This window comes from Macrotis lagotis, chromosome 2 (assembly GCF_037893015.1).
Source record: "Macrotis lagotis isolate mMagLag1 chromosome 2, bilby.v1.9.chrom.fasta, whole genome shotgun sequence".
Lineage (NCBI taxonomy): Eukaryota > Metazoa > Chordata > Mammalia > Peramelemorphia > Peramelidae > Macrotis > Macrotis lagotis.
In genome coordinates, this window is record NC_133659.1 from 59,697,167 (window position 1) to 59,724,333 (window position 27,167).

Genomic DNA, 27,167 nt, shown 5'->3' on the forward strand with positions numbered 1-27,167 from the left:
ATCCCTTTTCCATAGATCAGATAGATATTTTTTGATCTATTAATTTATCTATGGTATCACTCTTTATGTCTAAATCCTGAATCTATTTTGACCTTATTTTGGTATAGGGTGTGCAAGGCCAGTTTTCTATTCACTGTGCTTTCTAGCCCCGTTGTTGCAGTGGATAGAGCACTGACCTTGAAGTCAGGAGGATGGGAATTCAAATCCAGCTTCAGACCTATGACACTAACTAGCTGTGTGACCTTAGGGAAGTCACTTATCCCTGATTGCCTCACCAGGGCCAGACCTAGTTGTCCAGTTGTCCATCTGACCACTGGATCCATATGACTCTGGAGAAGAAAGTGAAGCTGGTGACTTAGCATGGAACCCCCTCGCTCAGAACTAATTCGTGTGTTTGTCATGACATCACTTCCCTGATAATATGGTCCTCTTTGAGAACGATGGACAATCATCATCATTACTTTTATTTTACAAATTTTATTGACATTTTAATGAAGTTAGTTGCAGTTTTGAAGATGTTTAGCAAAGTATAATAATCATATATAAGCATAATTTCAATTTTGGACTTTTTTTACTTAAGCAAAGGTCTGTAACATTTGGCTTAACAGCAGACAAACATGGTCTAAAATATGATTCCACATTGAATTCATTTCTATATTTTGATTTAAAGCAAATATAAATATGCTGAGAGAGAAATAAATTTCGGTTTTTAGCCCCTTTGACAATTGATGAAAATGCATAGCTCATTATGATTTAAATGTTTCTTTTTCTACTGGCTAATGAAAGAAATATTAAATGGTAAATGCAAAGTTCAATTGCATATATTAATTCATTTTAAACAACGTTTATATAGCAACTAAGTTTTGTAAAGTTTTTGTAAATTTTTATACATGACTTTGTTCCTTTCATTTGTGGGCATGCTGGCTACACATTTTCACAGAAACTTCACTGAACAGTTAACCAATTTTGCCAAACAGTTCATCTGAATATTCACCAGTTAGAAGAATAGTAATATATTCAGAGGAAAAGTTTACATCTTAAAACACTCTTAATACCACAGTGAAAGATAATATAAGGTTGCTTCTACAGAACATTTTTAATGATCCATGATGGTTTTAAGATGTGATATACAGTCTGATGGATGGGCTATAAAATTGATAATAACTTGATCACATGATTACACAGATGATAAGTATAATTACAGAGTAACAAAGGATCAGGGAGATATTCTGGTGTGGTATACAAAATGTAAATGAGGGTATATGTATATATTTGACCATGTTTGTAAATTGATTTGTACTTTAAAATCTAACCCTTCTGGTGGTTTGGAAACAATTTGATGACAAGTTGAAAAACTTCAACAACATGTTGTGCTTAGTCAGAGGGGTCATATTTTCCTGCAATAGCAGCATGAACACCAAAATCACCATTTGCATAATCATGGTTTTACATCATTACAGAAACAAATCTATAATGCTTCATATATGCATGTGATTATTGTCATGGAGGGGAAAAATTGTTCACAAATTATTAAATAAGTACCATTGGCCTATATAATAACAGTTAAATAAAATAGATTCATAATGTGTTGAATGGCCAGACTCAAAAAGAAGTCATTAATGGCAACATATCAACTTTGGAGGAATTTCTTTTGGTGTAGGTTTATTTCTGGCCCTGTGCTATTTAACTTTTTTTTATCAAAGGTTTAGATAAAGGCAGGAATTTCTATCAAATGTGCAGATGACACAAAGCAAGAAGGTCTAGCTAATATACTATGTAACAGAGAAAGGAAAAAAAAGGATCTTCACAGGTTAGAACTTACAAATGTCCTTAGTAAGATGAATATTAATAGGGATAAACAAAGTAACACCAGGATTCAAGAAATCAAATTCACAAGTACAAAACAGGGGAAACTTTTTTTTAGGGTTTTTTTTTTGCAAGGCAAACAGGGTTAAGTGGCTTGCCCCAGGCTACATAGCTAGGTAATTATTAAGTGTCTGAAACTGGATTTGAACCCAGGTACTCCTGACTCCAGGGCTGGTGCTTTATCCACTATGCCACCTAGCCACCCCAGGAGAAACTTTTTAGGGAAGCAATTTGCCTAGGGTTTTAGTAGATTGCAAGCTCAATTTTATGATATTTTATTTTTCCAATTACATGTTATGAAAGTTTTTCAATATTCATTCACTTGTATATGTATATGTGTGTGTGTTACGTATTTTTCTACCACCCTCCCTTCCTTCTCCCCTCCTCCATGACAGAAATCAAACTGATAAAGGCTTGACATGGTAGCCATACTAAACTTAGATCAAAATTGAACCTGTTGTGAGAGAAGAATCAGATCCAAAAGGAAGACATAAAACATTAGAGATTATAAATTTATATAATACATAAGACAACTTGTAAAAATTGAAGAGCTTAAACTTTGGTCTTCATTTAACAGTTCCTTCTCTGGATATGGATAGTATTTTCCACCATAAGTTCCTTAAAATTATCTTTGGTTATCATACTATTGAAACAAGTCCATCATGGTTGATCATCAATCTATGTTGTTCTTCTACTCATTTTACAAATAACTTTCACTCATTTCACTAATTTATCAATTCATGCAAGTCTTTTCCAGCTTTTCTTAAATCCCGTCCCTCATGATTTCTTATAGAAAAATAGTACTCCATCATACATGTATATATATGTATACACACACACACACACACACACACAATTTGTTCAACCACTCCCCATTCCCTAATTGATGGGCATCCCCTCAATTTCCAATTCTTTGACTCTACAAAAAGAACTGCTAAGAATATTTTTATACATGTGGGATTTTTATCCTTTATCATGATCTTTTCAGGATACAGACCCAGTTGTGATATAGCTGGATCAAAGGGTATGAACATTTTTATTGCCCTTTGGGCATAGTTCCAAATTGCTCTCCAGAAAGGTTGGATCAATTCACAACTCTGCCAACAATTTCCCAGATCTTCTCCAATACTGATCATTTTCCTTTCTAGTCATATAGGTCAATCTGAGAACTGTGAGGTGGTACCTCAGAGATGCTTTAATTTGCATTTCTCTAATCAATAATGATTTAGAGCAATTTTTCATGACTATAAATAGCTTTGATTTCTTCCATCAGAATATTTCTTGATATTGTTCATTTATGATATTGTCTTTAATGTCTAAATTCTGACCTTATTTTGGTATAGGGTGGAAGATTTGGATCTATGCCTAATTTTTTCCAGTTTTTGTTGAATAGTGAGTTCCTATCTCATAAGCTAATGTCTTTGGGTTTGTCAAACGATAAAATACTGTAGTCATTTACTACTGTTTATTTGTACCTGTTCTAATCCATTGCTCTATTACTCTATTTCTTAACCAATACCAGACAGTTTTGATGACTGCCACTTTCTAGTATAGTTTTAGATATGGTACAGCTAGGTCATATTCCTTTGCAATTTTTTTCAACAATTTCCTTGATATTCTTGACTTTCTGTTGCTCCAGATGAATTTTGTTACTATTTTTTCCTAGCTCTGTAAAATATTTTTTCGGTAGTTTGAGTGGTATGGGCACTAAATTAGTAACTTAATTTGGGTAGAATTGTCATTTTTATCTTATTAGTTTGGCCTAACCATAAGCAATTGATATTTTTCCATTTGTTTAGATCTAACTTTATTTGTGTGAAAAGTATTTTGTAATTGTGTTCAGTTTCTGAATTTGTCTGGGAGGTTGACTCCCAAATATTTTTTGTTGTCTACAGTTACTTTATTTATTTATTTATTTTTAGATTTTGCAAGGCAATGGGGTTAAGTGGCTTGCCCAAGGCCACATGGCTAGGTAATTATTAAGTGTCTGAGGTTGGATTTGAACCCAGGTATTCCTGACACCAAAGCCGGTGCTCTATTCACTGTGCTACCTAGCCACCCCTACAGTTACTTTAAATGGAATTTCTCTCACTATCTCTTGCCCTTATGCTTTGTTGTTCATGTATAGTAATACCGATGATTTATGTGAGTTTATTTTATATCCTGTTACTTTGCTGAAGTTGTTAATTATATCAAGTTTTTAAGTTGATTTTCTAGGGTTCTCTATTTATACCATCATATCATCTGCAAAGAATTAAAGTTTTGTTTCCTCATTGCCAATTCTAATTCCATCAATTTCCTTTTCTTCTCTTATTGCTAGAGCTAACATTTCTAATACTATATTGAATAGTAATGGTGATAATGGACATCCATGTTTCACCCCTTATCTTATTAGATTCCTCCTCGCTTGTCCCCATTACATATAATGTGTTTGTTGATGGTTTTTAGATAGACACTGTTTATTATTTTAAGGAAAACTCCATTTATTCCAATAGTCTGTAGTGTTTTTTTTTTCCCCATAGGAATAGATGTTGTATTTTGTCAAGGGCTTTTTCAACATCTACTAAGATAATCATATGATTTCTGTTGGGTTTGTTATTGATACACTCAATTATGTTGAGTGTTTTCCTAATATTGAACCATTCCTCCTACCTGGTTTAAATCCTAACTGATCATGGTATATTATTCTAGTAAAAACTTGTTGCAATTTCTTTGCTAAAATTATATTTAAGATTTTTACAGCTATATTCATTAGGGACATTGGTCTATAATTTTCTTTGTCTGTTTTGTTTCATCCTGGTTTAGGTACCAGTACCATATTGGTGACATAAAAGGAATTTGGCAGAATTCCTCCTATCTTTTTAAATAGTTTATGTATAATTGAAATTAATTATTCCTTAAATGTTTGGTAGAATTTACTTGTAAATCCATCTGGAACTGGAGATTTTTTGTTGTTATTTTTTAGATTTTTTTCAAGGCAATGGGGTTAAATGACTTGCCCAAGGCCACATGGCTAGGTAATTATTAAGTGTCTGAGGTTGGATTTGAACCCAGGTACTCCTGACTCCAAGGCTGGTGCTCTATCCACTGTGCCACCTAGCCACCCTTGGAGATCTTTTCTTAGGGAGTTTATTGATGGTTTCTTCAATTTCTTTTTTCTGAAATGGGATTATTTAAGTATTTTATTTCCTCTTTTATTAATCTGGGTAGTATATATTTTTATAAATATTCATCTATTTTTCAAGTTGTCAAATGTATTGGCATGCAATTGAGCAAAATAATCATGAATTATCTCTTTAATTTCCTACTCATTGGTGGTAAATTCACCCTTTTCATTTTTGATACTGGTAGTTTGGCACTTTCTTTTTTTAATCAGATTAACCAAAGGTTTATCTCTTTTATTGGCTTTTTCATAAAACCAACTCTTAGTTTTATTAATGGTTTTTCTTGGTTTCAATTTTATTCATCACTTCTTTGACGTTCTACAATCTATAATTTGGTATTTAATTGAGGATCTTTAATTTGTTCTTTATCTAGTTTTTTAGTTGTATGTCCAATTCACTGATATCCTCTTTCTCTATCTTATTCATATAAATATTTAGAGTTATAAAATTTCCCTTAAAAACTGCTTTGGCTGTATCTCATAAATTTTGGTATGACATCTCATTGTTGTCATTTTCTAGGATGAAATGTTGGATTATTTCTGATTTGCTGTTTAATCTACTCATTCTTTAAAATTAGGCTATTTAGTTTCCAATTAATTTTTGATTTATCCTTCCATGGTTCCTTATTACATAAAATTTTTATTGCATCATGATCTGAAAGGCATGCACTTATTATTTCTGTATTTGACTGAAAGGTTTTTATGCCCTAGTACATGGTCAGCCATGTACAGCAGAGGAAAAAGGCATATTCTTTTCTATACCCATTCATTTTTCTCCAGGTCTATCCTAGTTAAATTTTCTAAGATTTTATTCACCTTCTTAACTCCCTTCTTTGTTATTTTGTGATTAGAGATATCAATTCTGAGAGAGGGAAGTTGAAGTCCCCCACTATTATAGTTTTGCTATCTATATCTCCTTGTAATTCATTCAGCTTCTCCTCTAAGAATTTATATGCTATACCAAGCATATATGTTTAAGATGTTTAATAATGTTATAACTTCATTGCCTATGGTGCCTTTTATGAAGATGTAGTTTCCTTCCTTATCCCTTTTAATGAAATCTATTTTTGCTTTTGCTTTCTCTGAGACAGGGATTGCTACCCCTGAATTTTACTTTTGCTGAAAGATAAAATATTTTGCTCTAGTCTTTTACCTTTACCCTATGTGTATTTATCTGTTTCAGATGTGTTTCTTATAAACAACACATTATAAGATTCTGGTTTTTAATCCATTCTATTTGCTTACATTTTTATCGTAGAATTCATCCCAATCACATTTACAGTTAAGATTACTAATTCTGTATTTCCCTCCATGCTATCTTTCCTCATTTATACTTTTTGCTTTCCTTTCTTCTTATTCCTCCTCACCAATGTTTCACTCCATTTTCCTTTGATTTTTCTTATAAATTTTAACTTTACTTTTATCTTCACCTTCCTTTTTTATTAGTCTTCCCTTTTCTTTCCCTTCTCCCCCCCCCCCCCTTCCCTGTAGGATAGATTTTTAAAAAATCCATTTGGGACCAAATCTATTGAGAGTAGAATTTTCTCAATGTTTTTCTCTTCTTTCCCTCCACTATAATAGATCTTTCTCCCTCTTTACGTGGGGTTATTTATCCACCACTGCCTAGCCTTCTCCTAGAAGTCATTTTTTTAATATCTTTACTGTTTTAACCCTGTCTTGCTAAAATACACTTTTATCTTTCCTGATAGAAGTATACCATTCTCAAAGGTTGATTGATTGATTTATTGCTTGATAAGCAATTGCCTCATGGTCACTAAGCACTCTCCTCTCTTCTGTCTCTTTAGAAATATACTCAAGAGTCATAAATCAAATCAACTTATAATTAATTTATATTGCCCCCTCTTTTCAGATACCCTCCATGACCCAAAACATCATGTAAAGTCAAATCATTTCATGAATCATTTATACATGCCCCCCACCATCAAGTGCACTCCCTTGAATAGTAGCCAAAGCATCAAGGAAAGCAAAATTTTTTTCATGTTTAGTCCTTCTAAATACACACTCTCCCTCTGTCTCTTGAGCTCTCCAATCATAGCACTATAACCCTTGTTAACTAAAGTATGGAGACAAGATCACTTCCTAATCTATTTATGTCTAACCCTTCTAAGTATACTCCCACCCTCTGTCCCTATTGTACTACAACCCTCCTTAACTTAAAGTATCTAGTAAAATAAGGTCACTTTATGATTTAATTATATAGAGAGCCTCTTACTACTTCCCTTCCCTTTGTATAAAGACTCTGGTCTACCACTCTTATAATCAGCACAGTTTCACGCCTCATTTATACCCATATCCCCCAAGTATAAATCCTTCAATTATATTCAACCCTTTAACTATCCTAAGAAAAATACAATTCTCAGGATTTACAAGTGTAATCTTCCCTTATAGGGAAGTTTAATGTTTTTTGACTAGCTATTTGTCCCCACTTTCCACTTACCTTTTTATGTATCTCTTGAGTATCATATTTAGAAATCTAATTTTCTGTTTGGTTTTTCATCAGGAAGTTTTGGAAGTCCTCTATGTCAATGAAAATCCATCTTTTCCCCTGACAAAATATGCAGAATTTTATAGGATAGCTGATTCTTGGTTGTAATCCAAGAACCTTTGCCCTCTGAAATATCATATACCAGCCCTCTGATCCTTTAATGTTAAAGTTGATAAGTACTGTGTAATAAGTACTGCTTCTTTTTGGTTGAAGAATTTCCTCCTGTAGTTGAGAATTCTGGAAATTGGCTATGATAGTGCTTGGAGTTTTTAAATCTGGGATCTCTTTCTGGAGGTGTTCTGCATATTTTTTCAAGGACTATTGTGTCTTCTTCATATATTAGGAGAGCTTTCTTTGATAATTTCCTGAAAGATATTTTCCAGGCTCTTTTTTTGATTTAGGCTTTCAAATAGACCAATAAGCTATAAATTATCACTACTAAATCAATTTTCCAGATGATTTTAAAGGAATTTTATGTTTTCTTTAATTTTTTTCTGCCTTTTTCTTTTGTTTGATGGAAAAATGGTGTCTTATAAAGACATCGATTTCTATTTGTCAAATTCTAATTTTTAGAGTTTTATTTTCTTTGATTAGTTTTTGTTTTTCCTTTTCCAGTTAGACAATTTTATTTTTAAATGAGTTACATTTTTTTTCCAGTTGCTCATTTTTTACTTTTAAAGGAGTTGAATCTTTGGTCAATTTTTAATAATTCTCCTGCATGGTTCTCATTTCTTTTTTCCATTTTTCTTCTGTCTTCTTTGTTTTTTAAACTTTTTTTAAGCTCTTCCATGAGGTTTAGAATTTGAGTCCAATTCATAAATTCATTTGAGATTTCCCATGTAAGTTGTCATTACTTTCTTCTTCTGAGATGGTTTTTAAAAATTATCTCTGTCTATGGATAGCACTCTTTTGTTTCTTTGCTCATTTTGATAGTCTAGTTCTGTTCCTGGGGTATAGTCCTGAGCTTTTTATGCTGGGGCTGGGGCTGGTCTCTGGCTTATTACTTGTCAAGATGTTGCCTATGCGGCAGAGGTTATTTTCCTTCCTTATGTCCAGATTTTGTCTATGCAGTTTTTTTTAACTATCCAAGTCTGTCTGTTGCCCCAGTCTTCCTAGGGCTCAGACTAGGGTTTGGACCTTCCCTGCTGACCTGCTATCTAGCTGAGCCATGACCTGAGCTGTGCTATGAATAGAAGCTTCCCACTGGCTTTCCCACTCTCTGCCTAGCTGGCCTAAACTTCCATTTTTCTTCCAAAGAGATAGACCTTCACTGAAAATCCTCCATGATGTTTAAAGTTGGGAACTTGTTTTGCTCTTTTTTTTTGGTGGGATATATCGCTTCATTGTCTGTATAGAGGCTTCATTTAATATTGTGTAGGGAAAAGTTCTGAGAACATTCTAGGTTCATGCACCGTCTTAGCTCTGCCCTGAAAGTTCAATTCAATATGAATTAATAATAGCATAATATGATATCCAAACAAGTTCTTTTTGTCTAATAGAGTTCATTAAGAGAAGTACTATTCCAGGAATAAGGAGGTGATCTCTCCTCTCTGTTCTGCCCTAGTTAGACAACATCTAGGTAACCATAGGCACCATATCTTAAGGCCATAAAGACCATTGATAACCTGGAGAGTGTCCTGAAGAGAACAAGCAGAATGGTGGAGGATATTGAGTTCACAGGACTAGTTGGAGAGAATTAGCCTGAAAAGGGGAAATTGGGGTGGTCAGGTGGGTGTGAGGAAGAGATTCCAACATGTTGGCTATCTTCAAATACTTGAAAGGCTGTCATTTCAAGAGGAGTTAGACTTTTTTGCTTGTCTACAAAGGTCATAACTAGCTGCTATGAAATGAAGTCCCAAAGAAGATCAGATGATATTAAGAAAAATTTCCTTGTGATTAGTTATACAAAACTAGAATGAGCTGCTTTAGGAGGTAATGAATTGCTCAGTAATGGAAGTCTTTAAGCAGAGGCTGTATAATCACCCTGAGGATATTTTGTAATGGGGATTCTTTTATGAATATGGTTTGGGACTAGATAGCTGCTAAGATGCCTGACAACTCTGTAATTATTTTATGATTCATGGCCAGATTTCTGGAAAAAGTTTTCCACATCTGATGCTTTACTTTCTGCTTACTTCCTCACCATTCCCTATTTCATCAAATAAATGCCAATTAACTTCTCACCATATCAACAGAAACATTCTCTCAAATGTTACAGTGACCTCCCAATTACCTAATAGCTTTTTATTTTTTTAGGTTTTTGCAAGGCAAATCAGGTTAAGTGGCTTGCCCAAGGCCACACAGCTAGGTAATTTATTAAGTGTCTGAGGTAGGATTTGAACTCAGGTACTCCTAACACCAGGGCTGGTGCTCTATCCACCATACCATCCAGCTACCCCTTCTTAATAGTTTTAAAAGTTCTGTTCTTCCTGGACCTTATTGCAACAATTGACCAAGTGAACTGATTCCTCCTACTAAATTTCTCTTCCTTTAGCTACAGATATAATACATACTCCTGATTTCCTTTTTTTTCCCTAACTACCTCTTCTTGGCTCCTTGGTCCTTATCCTTTTCCCAATACTTTAATATGAGTATTTCTCAATTTTCTGTCCTTATCCTTCTCCTTTTTGGAAATCTTGTTTCCTCTTATGACATCAACTATCACAACTATACATATCATCACTAAATTTATATCTCTAGCCCTGACCTCTTTTATAAGTAGCCACACCTGCATCTCTAATTGACTACAAGGATGTTCTATTAGCACCTTGAACTTCCCTATATGGAACTTATCTATTATTTCTTCTGATTTTACTCTTTCTGTTCGTAGCACTAATAAGTCAATCAATATTCTATATCTGAAACTTTGTTATCTTTGAATTTTCCCTCTCCCTTAACTCACAGGGCCTAACAGTTACCATTCTCTCTTCAACTCCTGCAATCTCTCTTGCCTTTGCTATTCCCTCTTATCATTGCCACCCTCCCTCCTCTAGTATAGGTTCATATTACCATTAATACAATAGCCTTCTAACAGACCTTCCTTCCATTTCTCTCTCTCCTTCCTCTAATCCCCCCTTCAGATAGACAAAAGTTCGATTGTATTTATACACATAATCATTCAACAAGATTTCAATTCATTAAGCTTTTTTTTTTTACGTTTTTGCAAAGCAATGGGGTTAAGTGGCTTGCCCAAGGCCAGACAGCTAGGTAATTAAGTGTTTGAGGTAAGATTTGAACTCAGGTCCTCCTGACTCCAGGGCTGGTACTCTATCCACTGTGCCACCTAGTTGTCCCCAAAGCATTTCTTTATTTGTCATGTACTCTACTCAAAACCTATTGATAACTTTCCATTCCTATTCAATAAAGTTCAAACTTCTGTGTTTGGTATTTGAAGTCCTTTAAAATCTGATGACACCATTCTTTTCATTTTTAACCCCTATTGCTACCCTGTCTCACATACATACCCAATGCTTGTCCCTCTCTATGCCTTTGCTAGGTCACTTAGTGAATTCCTATGCATCCTTGTAAGGCTAATTCAATCTCATCCAGAAAGTCCTCCCTGATCCTGCAATCAGAACTTACACATAAATTTAATTGGCATTTTTTCTTATGCATTTATCTGTATCATATATTTGTTCAAGTATCATATCTCTCTGAGACAGCTGTGTTTTAGCTGAAATTTTACATCACAATCCATTATTTTAACATAGCACTTTGACTTTGGCTAAGTATTTAATAGCTTAATTTTTAATGAATATATAGAATTTAATCTTTTATCAATGCCCCTACCCAAAATAGATGTTCATTAATTGTTTAATTGAATAACAAAACGCTACCATTATAAGTCTCAATAATTGTGGCATAGGGGCGGGTAGGTGATGTAGTAGATAAAGCACCCCTGGAGTCAGGAGTACCTGGGTTCAAATCCGGTCTCAGACACTTCATAATTGCCTAGTTGTGTGGCCTTGGGGAAGCCACTTAACCCCATTTGCCTTGCAAAAAACTAAAAACAAACAAACAAAAATACAATAATTGTAGCATAATGACTTATAAAACAGTAGTGCTCTCAAAGTGAGATATTTAAAGTATGCAACCCCTTAGTACATTTTTTTCTAGAGTAAAATGTTTTTTGAGTCCTTATTTCTGATTTTTACAATTCTGCAATTTTCTCCCTTGTATTTGTACTTTTTTGCAAACTATAGGTTGGATTTAGTGACTTCTGAGATCCTTTTCAACTCAAAATTTTATGATTTGATGAGCTTAGCCCCTTGTTTCCCTTTCCCTAATTAGTTGTTTATAATCTACTATAGTCTGGAATATATAATAACAAAGTTTGTTACAACTGTGTGTAAAATAAGAACATAAAAGTCTAAGAGACCTAGGGAGCTCTTTATAAATCAAACTCTTGACTTTAAGACTCAACACTACATCCTAGTGTACTGGAAAGAAATAGAGAAATAATGAAAAGAAATAGTGAGAAGGCTTGATTTTGACTTAACACTCAGTAAGTTCACTTCTCTGAGGTTCAGCTCCTTTATGTATTTGAGGGCATTTTCATTTATATTCTGGTTCTTACCAACAATTCTGAAAAGTCTGACAGATAAAGAAATCCACTCAATATATGAATTGTTATTATATATATATGATTAAGAGGGAGTCCCTTTACCACAGCCTGGTCAACACTTTTAATTCATGAAATCATAAATTAAAATTGTCAAACATCATCATCAGTCTGAATAAAATCACATCACCACCTATAAATGGTAATTCTGCAAAGTGTGACTTATAAGAACCTAGTCTTAATATTTACATTTATTCCATGTGAATAAAACTGAATGGCAGTGCTCTAGTGCTATGCTTTTTTATAAAAGAGAATGTATAACCTAACATTTAAATGTTATTCTTTATTACAAGCAAAGCTTCCCAGAAAATTAGTTTGAGAGAACTGAACTCTCCAATTCAGTAAATATCAGAGAAGTGTAACACACACACACACACACACACACACAGACACAAACAGAGCTTGTGTTTTCTTTTTGAGGACAGGAAGGCTCAATTTAAAAAATAAATAAAACCCAGTACTCCTAAAATGTACAGCATGAGTTACAGGGAAGACTGGAAATCATAAATGATGGGAATAACTATACTTGATTATGACAGGAAGCCAGCATATGGAATCTTTGTGGCGAATAAACATCTTCCATTTCTAGTATTATATCATTCAATTCCAGGAAACCATTATCATAATCTGAAATAGATAAGTAGGTGAATGGCTACAAGAACCATTGGGCAGTCAGATTTACAGTACCTGATTTTATTTCTTCTGAATTGTGCTAAAGACTGACTCTTAAAGCACCTCAGTAGAATCTGAATTATTTGGAAGGCTCAGAAAATGGTATATCCTGGTTAGTTGGATTTGATAGTTAATTGAAGATTGCAGAGACAGTTTCCCCCCACAATCACAACTCGTAACTTTGGGTTCGAATATTTGTTTTTTTTTAAATCCTTCCAGAGGGACAGCTAGGTGGCGCAGTGGATAGAGCATCGGCCCTGGAGTCAGGAGTACCTGAGTTCAAATCGGACCTCAGACACTTAATCATTACCTAGCTGTGTGGCCTTGGGCAAGGCACTTAACCCTGTTTGCCTTGTCAAAAAAAAAAAAAAAAAACCTAAAAAAAATCCTTCCAGAAAAATTTATTAGGTCAACTTTTTCCTTAGAAAATATGGTAATGAATATCATTTAAACATTCTGGTATGACAGAGGATTTGTTTTTGTTTTTTTGTTTTTTAGGTTTTTGCAAGGCAAATGGGGTTAAGTGGCTTGCCCAAGGCCACACAGCTAGGCAATGACTAAGTGTCTGAGACCAGATCTGAACCCAAGCACTCCTGACTCCAGGACCAGTGCTTTATGCACTGTGCCACCTAGCCACCCCATGACAGAGGATTTGGAAATATTTGGGGAATAATAATTTTGAACATTAATACTTATGGTAGATGTAGAAGGCATAGGAAACTGAAAAGAATGTATATATACCAGGGGCATTTTCAGGAATTTTTTTCCCCCCTCTTTTGTTTTAGTTTTTGCAAGACAATGGGGTTAAGTGACTTGCCCAAGGTCACACAGCTAAATAAGTATTAAGTGTTTGAGGCTGGATTTAAACTCAGGTCTTCCCTAGATTATAGCCTGAAGGTATACTATCTCTCTCAGGGTCGGCTAGGGCAGTGGATAGAGAACCAGCCCTGGAGACAGGAGTACCTAAGTTCAAATCTGGCCTCAGACACTTAATAATAATTACCTAGCTGTGTGGCCTTGGGCAAGCCACTTAACTCCTTTTGCCTTGCAAAAAAACCTAAAAAACAAATATACTATCTCTCTCAAAACTCTTGGGTCAGTTGATCAGTATGTTGGACAGACACTGAGAAACTGCTGTGCCGGGCCCCCAAGGGCTGGGTCCTATGCTACTCCCTTCTATACTCAGGGTATCCTCTGTTCTAGATCTGGGCATGGGGTTGGTCTTTACTGGGGAACTCTGGCTTTTCGTGAGAAGAACTCAGTTTCCTTTCTTCTCTACCCCAGCTTTTCCCTATCCCAGCACTTTGGACATGATTTTACTCATGGATTAATTAGGTTATAGTTCTGTGTTTTCCCTAAAAGTGGGAGAAAAAATACTCAATGTACAATATGAATCAGCTGTGGAATTGATAATAGAACTGAAAATAATAAAAAGAAAATAGGTAAAAGAAAAGAAAAAGCATGCAAGACTCATAGGGTACATTAACTAAATGACTTAAGAGGAATAATTTAACAAAGAACTGCTGTTACAGTCTACCTCATTAGAAAACAGAGTAGTTTATAAAACTGTTAATTAAACATTTTTTATTTTACTTTCTTTTAAACAACCAGTTCATGTTTGCTGGTAAACAAGTCAGGCTTATGCAAGTTTTTCTATCCTCTCCAAGAATACCAGAATATTTGCAAGGATCTCCTCCCCCACTATCCATCAATCAGTTCCAATCCACAACAATAAACAAAGCAGTTAGGTGGCTTAGTGGATAGAGCATAGGCCTGGGTCAGATAGACTTGAGTTCAAATCCACTTATTAGACATGTGTGATCCTGAACAAGTCACCCTGCTTGCCTTAATTCACTGGAGAAGGAAATGGCAAACCATTCTAGTATCTTTGCTAAGATTTTGCTAAGCATTGGTGTGCTATGGTCCATGAGAATCTTGAAGAGTTGGACACAACCCAGTGGGACCCAAATTCTCTGGACACAGACCCAACTCCTCTGGGACCTCTTGATCTCACAAAATTGCCCTCAAGTCTAAACATGCACAATACAGGATAAGATAAGATTAATATGATGAGTACAGAGAAATATGAAAGATTAACATGAACTGATACAGAGTGAAGTAAGCTAAACTTAGAAAACATCTATAATGACAACAGGGTAATTGAAAAATCAACTACACAAAAAAAAATCAAAAGTAAATGTAACAACATTATAAAGATTAAGCATGACTATAATGAAGGGATATGAAAGAACACCCCCAGGCTATCCCTTTGTAGAGGTAGAAGATCCATAGGTTTTTGTACATTACACATATTTTTGGACTTTTTTCAATGTAATTATCTGTTATGTTGATATTTTCCTCTTTTATTTCCTTTTTTGTCTTCAGAATAATAGTATTTATTTTATGCAATGGCTCTCTGGGAGGGGCTAGGGAAGAACCCTTGGGAAAAGTAAGATAATGTAATAAAAGACATCAATAAAGACTTATTTTTTAGAAAATAATTCCTCCACTTAACTACAATTCAAAACAGAACATGACAAATGCATAATAGGAGTACAAACAAGATGTTATGAAGGTTCAAAGGAGGGAGAGATTATTTTAGATTACAGTAATTAGGAAGGTAGCATGGAAAAGATGGTATTTGCAATGGGTCTAAAAGATGGGTAAGATTTCAATAGGAAAAGACGGGGGAGTAGGTAAACAATATGCAAAGGCAAGAAATAAGCAAAGCAAGAGAGCCGCATAGTCTAGTTTGGCTGGACTCTACAGCACATTACAATTGGAAAACTAGATTGGATCCAAATTGTAGAGGGCCCTGAAGAGTTGGCTGGGGAGTCTGGACTTAATTTAGTAGGCAATGGAATGACTTTGAGCAGAAATAAGGAAGTCAATAATAATTAGTTTTAAAGGAAACATGATGAGTTTGTTATTTAGGGTGAGGGAAACAGAACAATTTATACAATAACAATTGTAAAAATAACATTGCAAAAATGAACAAATCTGAAAGACTTGAGAACTTTGATCAAACTTTTTTTTTTTTTTTTTTTTTTTTTTTAGTTTTTGCAGGGTAATAGGGTTAAGTGGCTTGCTCAAGGCCACACAGCTGGGTAATTATTGAGTGTGTCTGAGGATGGATTTGAACTCATGTACTCCTGACTCCAGGGCCGGTGCTCTATCCATTGTGCCACCTAGCTGCCCCCAAACTGTACTTTCTAGAGCATCAATGATGAAGAATCTTATTTCCTTTTTTAAAAAAATTGGAGGTGGGGAGAGGATTGACATGGGAGGGATAAAGAAATGTTTGTTGATTGACAAAAATAATTTTTAATGAATAAAAGAAAAAAAAGATGAGTTCAGTTTTAGGTATGTTGAGCTTCCAATACCAGAAAGCTGAGAATGGATGAGAATAATCAATCAATCAATAAGCATTTATTAAGTTCCTCCTAAGGTAGAGGCTAAAGAGAAGTCTGCTAAGGATTTAATCTTGAGGTAAAAAAAGAGACAATGGAGATTCAGAGAAGTAGGAGGAGGAAGAATCAGGCAAGAGCAGTTACTGAAAAATCAAGGTAAAAGAGAATGTCCAGTCAGAGGGGAAAAGTCTTCAGTGCCATTTATTGCAGAGCAATTAAAGATGTTGAAGAGAGAGAAAAGGTAATAGAATTTGACAATTAGAAGTTCAATGGATATCTTCAAGAAAGGAATTTTAATAGATTGGTGGGAATGGAAGCCATAATGCTAGACACCAAAGACAGAAGAAGTGATGAGAAAGTAGAGGTAGAAAAGATAGCCAACTATTCTAAATTTGGTAGTGAAAGGGAAAAGAAACATAGGACACTAGCCCTGGTCAAGGGAAATTTTATTTATGGTTGTTTTGCTTTCATATATATATAGAGAGATTATAGCATGTTTGAATATGACTAGGAAGGAACAATGAAAGGAGAATATTAAAGATTCAGGATAAAAAGATGATGATTTGTAGTAAGATCCTGGGGGAGGGCAAGTTGGTAATGACTAGGGGTAAAAGTCTTCTGATTTCATTTACTGAATGGACTTTCTTCCTATATCCACAATGCTTTTTACTGAGGAGAAGAGAGGAAGGATAAAGAGAGAAGAGCTAAAAGGCTTCTACTTTCTTGGGTAGTAAGTAGAGAAGATAGTGAGCTAATATGATTTCAGAAAAGTCTGGATTTCTGTACTTGGGTGCCATGCTTCTTCTAGGTAGCATCCAGACTCCATCATCTCTGCTCTCTTGAGGTTTGGCTTCATTCTAAATTCTGTTAGCCCTGAAGAAATGTATCTTTGCACCCTATTTTGAGGAACAAGTCAGTTTTTAATGAGAGGTATACTACCCTATTCATTACCAAAAAACACTCCTGTAATCCTCCAAAATGACTCTCAGTCTTTTCGTGTCTGGACCTGAGTGTGGGGGTAGGGTGAAATACTATGACAACCCTTACCATCATTCAAAACAGGCAGACTCTAACTAGTTAATGTATAATATCAGATACAATATTAAGGAGACAGTCCTAACACTATCTTGGCCTTCATTATTATCATTGACTCTTCCTTCTTCCTCATTTTTCAGATCTAATCAATTTCCAGGTTGACTTTACTTCTATAATCTCTCCTGTGTATTCCTCTTCTTCTCCATTACCATGGTAGAAAACTTCTACTGTCATCTGCCTAAAGACTGTATTTATGCTTTCCTTCTAAACTCTTCTTCAAATTGCTGCTAATTTTTATACATGTATCTGATCATGTCTCTTCTCAGCTCAGAAGTCTTTAGTATTTCCCTATTGCCTGGGAAATAGAGTTTATTTTCCTTTGCCTAGCATTCATGACTCTTTCTACAATCAGATACTACCTTATATTTTTGTCCTAGGTCACATTACTATACCTTCTATATCTTTGATACTTGTTAGTCCTTTTGCTAGGTGGTAAGCTCCATGAAGAAAAGGACAATGTCTTATTCATATTTAGATTTTCTTTAGCATTTACCTGCTTCATCCCAGCCCAGTATTGCCATAGGCACTTTCTAGATATGAAAAAAAAGCATTTACCAAGCATAAGACACAAAAGGAGTCAAACAGGCTTGGTCTCAAGAAGTCTAATGGGGGAGACAATACATATAGAAGAGTCATAGACAGGGAAGGAAGCTTTGGTCTAGAAATTCAAACAGTGAATGAAATCAGAGTTGATAGTAATGCTTTTCCAATAGGAATCATGGTATTGATTTGATTACTATACCTAGGGGAGTTAAAAATAGGTTCCATGTGTAGAGGTAGGAAAGAGATCCCTATACCCTAGCACTTTTGATTTTCTTGGTAGATATATGGAGAGAATGGGAAGAATAGTTTGGGTAAGTTAGTGAGCTTGCGCTAAATCCCTCACCAATCAGGACAGCTCAACTCAATGGAAAGGAAATATAAACAATAGAGTTTGAGAGAATGAAATGAGAACATTTTTGATCATACAGGCAGTTCATCCCAGAAAAACTCAGTAAGAAGTTGAGTATCCCCAAGCAGGAGAGAAGACTAGCAAGAAACATTCACTGAAAAATGCTCACAAAATGGCTAGGAGGCTCCCCAGGAAAAGATACTGCTTCTCTAGAAGCCAAAGGAAGCTAAATGGATAGGTCACACTAGTAAAAGATAGGGATTCAGGGCAGCTAGGTGGTGCAGTGGATAAAGCACCGGCCCTGGAGTCAGGAGTACCTAGGTTCAAATCCGGTCTCAGACACTTAATAATTACCTAGCTGTGTGGCCTTGGGCAAGCCACTTAACCCCACTGCCTAGCAAAAAACCTAAAAAAAAAAATAGGGTGGAAGGGGAATGAGTGGACAGGATGGGGAGAGCCCAGAAGGACTGATGAAGGTTTTGACATTGTGCCAAGAAAACTGAGTAATATGAGCCCCTACTGGTGATTTACTTCAGCCAGTGTTGTTTGTTCTCTGAATTGCTTCACACCAGCCCAATTCAAATTGTGCACTTGAACTGACTGTGAAAAAGTCAGGAATTTCAGAAGATGCTGGGGAAGGATAGGAAACTTGAGACAAAATGTTCCCCTTCTTTTCCCCCACCCCTTAAGATCTTTGAGTGGTGTCAACAGAAAGTTAACATGAGACAAATAACAACAGTAAACCTGGCTAGAGAGTCTTTTGTTTTAGAAGTTGCCTCTGGAGAATACACCTCTTTTTAGTCATGAGTTCCAATTTTTATTTCCCAGAGAAATAAGGCATCTTTTGTCTATATTCAAGGTCCAAATGAGCATATGGAACTGAGAAGGAAGAACAAAGGGGGAAGTACAAATGTTTTATAATCTACATTGGAGGATAAAAATAACTTTTAAAATATTTTAGAGAAACGTAATTTCTTCTTCAGAAAATAAAGACTAGGGACTACTAGGACATAATGTCAGACTATGGGATTATTTTACTGAATTGTTTTTTCTTTGAATAAGTGTAGGTTCAATATGAAAGGAGTGAGACATGACTGAAGTAAAGAAAAAAATCAATAAAATTATGTCTATATATTATTTTTGTTAAATAATTCATTATAGTATTTTATAGGAAAGAAAATCTTTAATTTTACGATGTGCTGCATTAATACCCATATACTTTCTGGTTTTGCTTTTTAAATAAATTTTGATTGAAATCTTGTTTTTACATTGTCAGAATTACTCCCATTATTTCTCCCTTTCTTCCTTCTCCTCTCCCTGTAGAGAATCATCTCATATAAACTAATGTTTTTAAAATTAAAGAAAAGCCAGCAATCAATACATTAAAAAAATCTGAAAACACATGCAATGTTCCATACCTGTAACTCCTTAATGTTTTCAGGTAAGCAGGGTAGGGGAGTCTTCTTATATCTCTTCTTTAGGGCCAAACTTTTTCTTTGAAATTTTGCGACATTTATGTTTGTTTTGTGGTTATTGGTTATTGTTCTTTCCATTTACATTGTTGTAGTCATATATATTATTTTCTTTGTCCAACATACTTCACTCTGTACTAGCTTCTCTGCATTCATCATATTCATCATTTTTACCAGCATATTAATAATCCATTACAGTTATATACCACAATTTGTTTAGACATTCTCCAAATGATGGTATCAGTTTACAGTTCTATGCTACGAAAAAATGCTGTTGTAAGTATTTTGTTATATATCAGGGTTTTCTTTTTTTCAATTACTATATGACCAATTGTATTACCCTCCTAATGCTAAAAAGAAAACCTGCAAGAGGGCTTCCATTTTATTGGGTGGTTCCTTTATGGAGGGTTTGAAGAATATAGATGAATTGAATAGCATGAGAGTGTGAATGGGTTGCAAACTATTGAAGGAATATCGACATAGACAAAATCATGTATCCATTGTCTTATTATTGTACAGAACCCTTAAATTATAAAATTTGGATTTTGGGTCAGCATCAAAGAGCATGATCCCAAGAAAAGTGAGAATTACCAGAAACTATCTTCTAAAAGTTACAATAATAAGGCGAGCATGGAAAGGAGGATAGCATACATCTAGAGGGAAACATTTTTAACTTTAGAATCTTCTTGAATGTATTTATAGTAGAGTGATAGAAATTTAGTTTTGTAATGTTGGAGAGTAATAGTGGTGACTTCAAAATTACTATATTGCTGCTCCCTGAAGCTTTTTTAAAAGCTATAATAATAGTTCATTATAGCACTGTGATTACCCATTGAATCCTTTTAAATCCTTTTGAAAGTACACATAAGAACATACTATGATGACTCTAGGACTGGTTGAGTTCATCCTAATAACTCTAAAATTCAGCGGTATATATATATATATATATATATATAGTTATTTCCATACTCTATAACTATAATGCATATACATTCATACATTACATATAGAAACAATTAATGAATAAGTATAGGAACATCTGATGAATCTTAGCCCTATATGCAACCTTAGCACCATATACTCCAATATTCTAATATATATATATTTCAATATTCTAATATTACCCTTCTAACTTACAATGGCCTGGCAAATTAGGTTCCCAGAGAAGAAAATTCTAGGGGTGATTCTCAGGGTTGAGATTTCTAGTAATATCGTACATAATTCTGCCCCTAATAGTCAATCCAGTAATATCAATAAGCTTTTAGTGAAAGGTAATTTTCGAAGGTCTAGGAAGAACAATACTTGAAAGACAATCTAACAATTCCCTCAAATTAGGAGGCAAACTCTTCCCTTACACACACAGTCCTTGGAAATAGTGGGCCCAAACTTAAAATACAATGCTAAATGAATCAAAAAAGGGATAAGATTTATCACAATACATAGAAGTCCTTTTCTCCATCCACCAAATCACTTAGGCATTCCTTTGTCTACCTGGATGAGGTTCTTGCAAGGACCTTTCTTAGCTGAAGAGGTAGTTTCCTGCTGGGATAGGTCAATTAGGTCCCTGAACTGTTAAACTGGCTCCTCATTGTGCTTGGTGGCTGGAATTACCACCAAACTCTGCTATCAACTTGGATTACTAATGGAGGATTCTTCTGATATCTTTGATGGATCTTGCAGTCCCATAAGTTGCCTAAACAGTCACATCTCAGGATATTTATTCACCCAAGATCAAGAAAGATTAAATGCAAAACAGAGTTGCCATAAACCAGGTGGGAGAAGTGTCATTTCTTTTCTCCCACTCCCCTAATCTGACAGCACAAAGCAATGCATCTGGCTCAAAAACCACAAGGAAAGAGAAACTGAGGGACAGGGATTGCCCTTTAAATATACTCAAAGCGGTCTGGTTTTTCAACCAATTGAAAGACTTTTCATTATCCCTAGGAAACATTCAGAGGACATCTGTCTCTCCTCTAAAGTAGGGAAGAGTCCGTTATCTTTGCTTGGAAAGAGATCCATCCTAAGCTTCCATGTACTTGTCTAGAATATTGACTCTGCCTCTCTTTAAGAAGGAATGACAAAAGGCCTTTGAAAGAGAAAACTGAAATGCAGAATAAAGTGCATTGTGTAAAGTAATCCAACTAGTGGTAGAATAGAGGAGAATCTACTGCCTCCCTGCACCTCCTTTCTTCATGCTTTTGCCCAGGCCATTTCCTATGCATAGAATGCAGTTTCTTCTTCTTTTCCACCTCCATGCTTCCATCAAAACTCAGTTAAAGCACCGTCATCTATAGGAAATTCTTCCTGATGCTCAGTTCCCCCCCCCCCCCACCATCATCCAGCATTTATTTAGTACCCCTTTTTGGAGCATGTTTAGTGACCATTCTTAGTAACAACATGGAAACTTGAGGTGGATCACGTAGCAAACAATTCTAAGGCCAAAATGAGAAGGGCGTATATTGTAAAGGCAAGCATATAGGAGACAGAGCGTTATGTGCAACAAACAACAAGGAAGTCATTTCGACTAGACTGGAAAATATGAGAAGGGAAGTAATATATAATGAGACTGGGAAGGTAGACTACAGTCAAATTCTAAGGTATGTGAAATGTTGGGCTGGGTAGTTTGTATTTTTTTCTTCAAGTAATAGAAAGGCAGAGGCATTTTTTTTTAGTGGTGGGGAGGGGAGAAGGGGGGATGAAGTGCCAAACTTGTGTCTTAGCAAGATGATTCTGGTATCTATATCAAAGATGCTTTGGAGAAGGAAAGATTAAAAGCAGGTCATCAATCAATAATAAAAATAATAACTAGGGCTTACTTACATAGCAACTACTTTGTGCTGGACACTATAAATATCGCATTTGATCTTCACAGCAACCCTGGGAGGTAAGAGCTATTATTTACAGGTGAAGAAACTGAGACAAACACAGATTAAAAATATTTGCTCACATAACATGGCTAGTTAGTGTTTGAGGTTGGATTTGAACTCAGGTATTTGGTCTTTAGGTAAGCCTTGTGCTCCATCCACCTTTCCATCTAGCTGTCTCAATTAGGACACTATTATGGTAGTTCCAATGAGAAATGATTTGTACTAGGGAGGTGAGAATGAGAGAAAGGTGTGTGGGACAAATGCCACTTAAATAAATTTTGGAGATGTCTCAAGGTAGGAAAAGAAGGCTTTATTTGTTTCTCGAGAAACGGGCCACAATCAATTAGAGAGATTGAGGCAAAAGCAAAAGGCCCAAGAATCACATTTATACTAACTCGATTCCCCCCCCTCCACAAACACACACACTGACCCACCCTCGTTAATGAGGAATGTGGTTTTACAATCTAAACACTAAAACTACCCTAGGGAAAGGGGCATACAATTCAAACAAAGCAAACTAATTTAGGGAAAAGAGCATAAAATTCAAATGGAAACCTTTGAATGTTTCTCCAGACATCAACAGATAAGGTGAGGTCAGTTGACTCTTCAACAATATCCCAGAAGTTTGCTCTGTCAAGGGAGGAGGGGCACATAGTTAACCAAATTCAATCTATAATATTTTACTGAAGAAATCTCAAAAACTTTATCCCACACAAAGGGACAATTGAGAAAGCTATTTCTTATATAAGATGACTTGGCAACTGATTTGATAGGGGGTTGAGAAGGAAAAGAAGAGGAAAGAGTCATGTGTGATTCCTACATAGTTATGAACCCAAATGGTCCTCCAGCAGAAATAAAGTGGGGGTGGGGAGGTTTGAAAGGTAAAATGATTAATTCCTCTTTGGACATATTGAGTCTGAAATGCCAGTTCAGCATCAAGAAAGCATTGTGTTTGGTGCTAGTCAGGAGAAAGAAAAGTTGAAGTTAAAACTCCATCACTGCCCTCCAAGAGTAAATGACTAGGGGCGGCTAGGTGGCACAGTGGATAAAGCACTGGCCCTGGAGTCAGGAGCACATGGGTTCAAATCTAGCCTCAGACACTTAATAATTAACCTAGCTGTGTGGCCTTGGGCAAGCCACTTAACCCCATTTGCCTTGCAAAAAAAACCTAAAAAAAAAGTCAGTGACTGAAATAGCCAGATTCCTACTGCATAACATAGACTTATTAAAAATCTTCCAAAGATTCATGATTTTATCTGAATGGACTTTCCACCTACAGAAAGAAGTGATCAGGCCCTTTATACTTCTGGGTGCCAAACCCTACTCCCCCAATCACCACTTTTTCTTTTTTAGCTTTTTGCAAGGTAAATAGAGTTAAGTGGCTTGTCCAAGGCCACACAGCTAGGCAATTATTAAGTGTGGCTAGATTTGAACTCAGGTGCTCTATCCACCTAGCTGCCCCAAAAACCTTACTAGCTTTAATGAGGCTTGGACTACAGATCTGCTGCCGAGCCAAAAGCTCATCTGATTTGATACGATCAGTTAGAACTCGTGGACCACTGGCATTGGGGAGGGGGGTCCTTAATAGAATCTGTTCAATTATTTTTGATTGTTCCAAACACTTGCACAAGTCTGAGGGCTTTCCCGTAAGATGTATTTGCTATCGCTGTGGGTGGCTTTTTATGTGCAGGCACGATCCATCCATCAATCAAAATTGCCCCTTCTGTATAATTTCACAGAACCCCAAAATCTGGGCTTAGGAAGGAAGATCTTAGAAATCTAGCGTAGCCCCTCTCATTTACAGTAAAAGGAGGGTGGCTAGAGCACCGGCCCTGGAGTCAGGAGGACCTGAGTTCAAATTCGATGTCCAACACTTAATCATTACCTAGCTGTGTGGCCTTGGGCAAGCCACTTAACCCCTTCGCCTTGCAAAAACCTAAAAAAAAAAAAGAAACTGAGGTCCAAAATTTGTAAGTCCCTAGTCCAGCCTTCTGCTTCTCTCATGCAGAGGGAGGCTTTTTTCCTTCTCCGATGCAGACCTTTGAGCCGCCAGTTTTGGGCATCCTTCATCACCAGAGCACAAGGTGGGGAAAGTCATTCTTTTGTGTCCTATCAAGCACATTTTTTTTTTTACTCTCACCAAAAACCAAGACGAATCCCTAAGACAGACGCGTGTGGAGGACTTTGCTCAGGCCCAAATCAGAAATTCCTGGGTCCCAGCCAAGGAGTGTCAGCTCCGGAGGAAGAAGCCTCGCAAAATTAAGAAGCGCTGAAAATGCCATTCCCGGCGCAAAGCCCGGGGCAGCCGCGGGGCTGTGTTTACGCCGCCAGCAGCCCCGCCCCTCGGGCAGGCCCCGCCCCCGGCCCCGCCCCCTCCGGCCGGCGCGCCCCCGAGCGCCCTCTGCCCGGAGCCGCGGGGCGCGCGCCTCCAGGCCCGAGGCCAACGGGAGCAGGCGGGCAGCGACAGCGCCCGAGCGCCCGCTGTGTGCCCGGCGCCGCGCCACGGGCTGGGGGCGGCAGCAGGCCACCGCCCCGCAGCGAGCCCGCTCCGGCCCGGCCCGGCTGCAGACCCCGCGGGGCTGGGGGGCGGGGACTCGGCCCGGGATTCAAATTGAAAGCGGGACGAGCCGCCTGAGGCGCCACAGGTGCGGGCCGGGCCGCGCGGGCACGCGCCCCGGAGCCCAGCGCCGGCCCACGCCATTACCTCGTGTTAGTCCACAAACTTCCCTTCCCCGACCGGGGCGGCCGCGCCAACTGCGCAAACGCAAAGGTTTTCGGAATCGCCCGGGCGAAGTGGGAGGGGGGGGCGGAGGGGAAAAGAGTGAAAAGAAAAACCGCGGAAGCCGAGAAACCTCCGCGAGCCGGGGCCAGAGGGGGACTGCGCATGTGCGTGGCCGAATCCCCGGAGGTCCCCGAAGAGAAAGTGACGCAGGGACTCGGAGAGTGAGGGGGAGGCGCAGGCGCAGAAGCGCGAGGGCGGGGCGGGGGCGGCCGGAGCATCGGCCTCGCGCGCCCCCTCGCGCGCGCTTGGTGTGGGGGGGGGAGGGAGGGAGAGAGAGAGAGAGAGAGAGCGAGAGAGCGAGCGAGCTGGGCCGGGAGGGGGAGGAGGAGGAGGAGGAGAAAGTGGAGGGAGGAGGCATGGAGGGCGGGCGGGGGGAGGGGAGCCGCGAGCGAGGGAGGGCTTATCGACCGGCCGATTTTGGTTAAAATATTCAAAATGGCGGACGGAGGAGCAGCGAGTCAAGATGAGAGTTCGGCCGCGGCGGCAGCAGCAGCAGGTAATCATTACGGCATTTTACATATTCATATTCATACTCAGCCCCGGCTCCGCCGCCCCCCCCGCGACTTAGCATAATTTATTAGTACTCAGGATTATTATAATTAACGGCGGGGAGACGGGGGCCCGGGGAGCCCGCAGCCCCCGCCGGGCGCCCAGCGACGGGGGAAGCGGCTCCGCGCGTCCGGCCGGAGCGGGAGGCGAGGGGCCCCGGGGCGGGCGGGCCGCCGGGCGGCCGCGGCCCCCCGCCCCGGCGCTCGGGGCCCCGGAGGCCGGCCCGGCGGCGGCGGCGGCGCGGGGGCCGCGGACAATAAAGGCGTTTTACATATTCATGGGCCGGCGGGCGCGGGAGGCCCGGCCCGGCCCGGCCCGGCCCGGGGGGTGTGTCGGCCCCGCGCGGCGGGCCGGGGCCCCGGGGAGCCGCACGTGGGTCCCGGCCCGGAGCCCCCTCCCCGCCGCGGCCGGGGCTGGGCTCCGGGGGCCGCTCGGGAGCCCCCTCTTCCGGCGCGGGGGGTCCGGCCGCGGGGCTGCCCTCCCGGGCTCCGGGGCCCCGGCCGCCGCGCTCTCCCGGTCCCGCCGCTCTCATTTGAATAATGTCTAATTCGGGGAGGTTTATATTATTGAAATGGCCGCCCGGCTTTCCCCGCCTCTCATGTTTAGTAATTCAGACCTTTAATAACAGCCACTCACAGCCCAACGCCGTGTTTATATTTTACATTCGCCCCATGTGCTTTTGTGGTTCGATATGATTCTTTTTTTTTTTCCTCCTTGGCAATCCGCAGGGCTCCGAGATCAAACCCAGGCTGTGCCGGGAAGAGGGGGAGCGCGGGGCCTGGGCTCCTCCGGCAGATGCCTAGGCCTCGGCTTCTCCGCCGCCTGATTTATTTACTAATAACCCAAATGCCTCCCCCCACCCGCTTCCAGCGGCTCCCACTCGCACACACGCGCGCGCACACACACACACACACACATACACACAATCACACACACACACGCGTCCACACGCGTCCATGCAACACTTGCACCCCCACCCCCTGCGGCCACAGCAAAATCCCCCGGGGGCTCCGCCGGCCTCCCACCCCTGGCCTCACGCACCGGCTCGGCCGGGGCGCTGGAGTGTTTTCTTTTCTTTTGAAGAAGGGGGTTTTCTCACACTTTATTACAATTTTAGGAAAATGACTTCATTTTTAGGGAAAGTTGTTACGTGTCAAACGCTTTTATCCTTCAAGAGGGTTTGTTTTAGGGGTCATTTATTTCTCTTGAACACTTTTAACTCCCAGCAAAAGCTTTCTTGCACTTGTAAAAATCAACCTAAGTTTTCTAGGA

The 27,167-nt window shown here is 38.5% G+C and overlaps 1 protein-coding gene and 1 long non-coding RNA gene across 4 annotated transcripts in view; one reads left to right on the top strand and one right to left on the bottom strand.

Moving 5' to 3' along the window:
• Nucleotides 1-11,614: 11,614 nt before the first annotated feature.
• Nucleotides 11,615-25,452, bottom strand: LOC141512734 (uncharacterized). Its single transcript, XR_012475588.1, has 2 exons — nucleotides 25,269-25,452; nucleotides 11,615-23,194 (listed from the first exon to the last, which is right to left on the bottom strand). It is a non-coding gene; the product is annotated as an uncharacterized LOC141512734 (long non-coding RNA).
• A 286-nt stretch (nucleotides 25,453-25,738) lies between these two features.
• Nucleotides 25,739-27,167, top strand: part of POU2F1 (POU class 2 homeobox 1) — a 225,151-nt gene continuing 223,722 nt past the window's right edge. For all 3 annotated transcript variants that reach the window (XM_074221904.1, XM_074221906.1, XM_074221908.1), the window contains exon 1: nucleotides 25,739-25,842. In XM_074221904.1, the coding sequence (XP_074078005.1) occupies nucleotides 25,782-25,842 (61 nt within the window). In that variant the 5' untranslated portion in view covers nucleotides 25,739-25,781. The remainder of the gene's footprint in view (nucleotides 25,843-27,167) is intronic.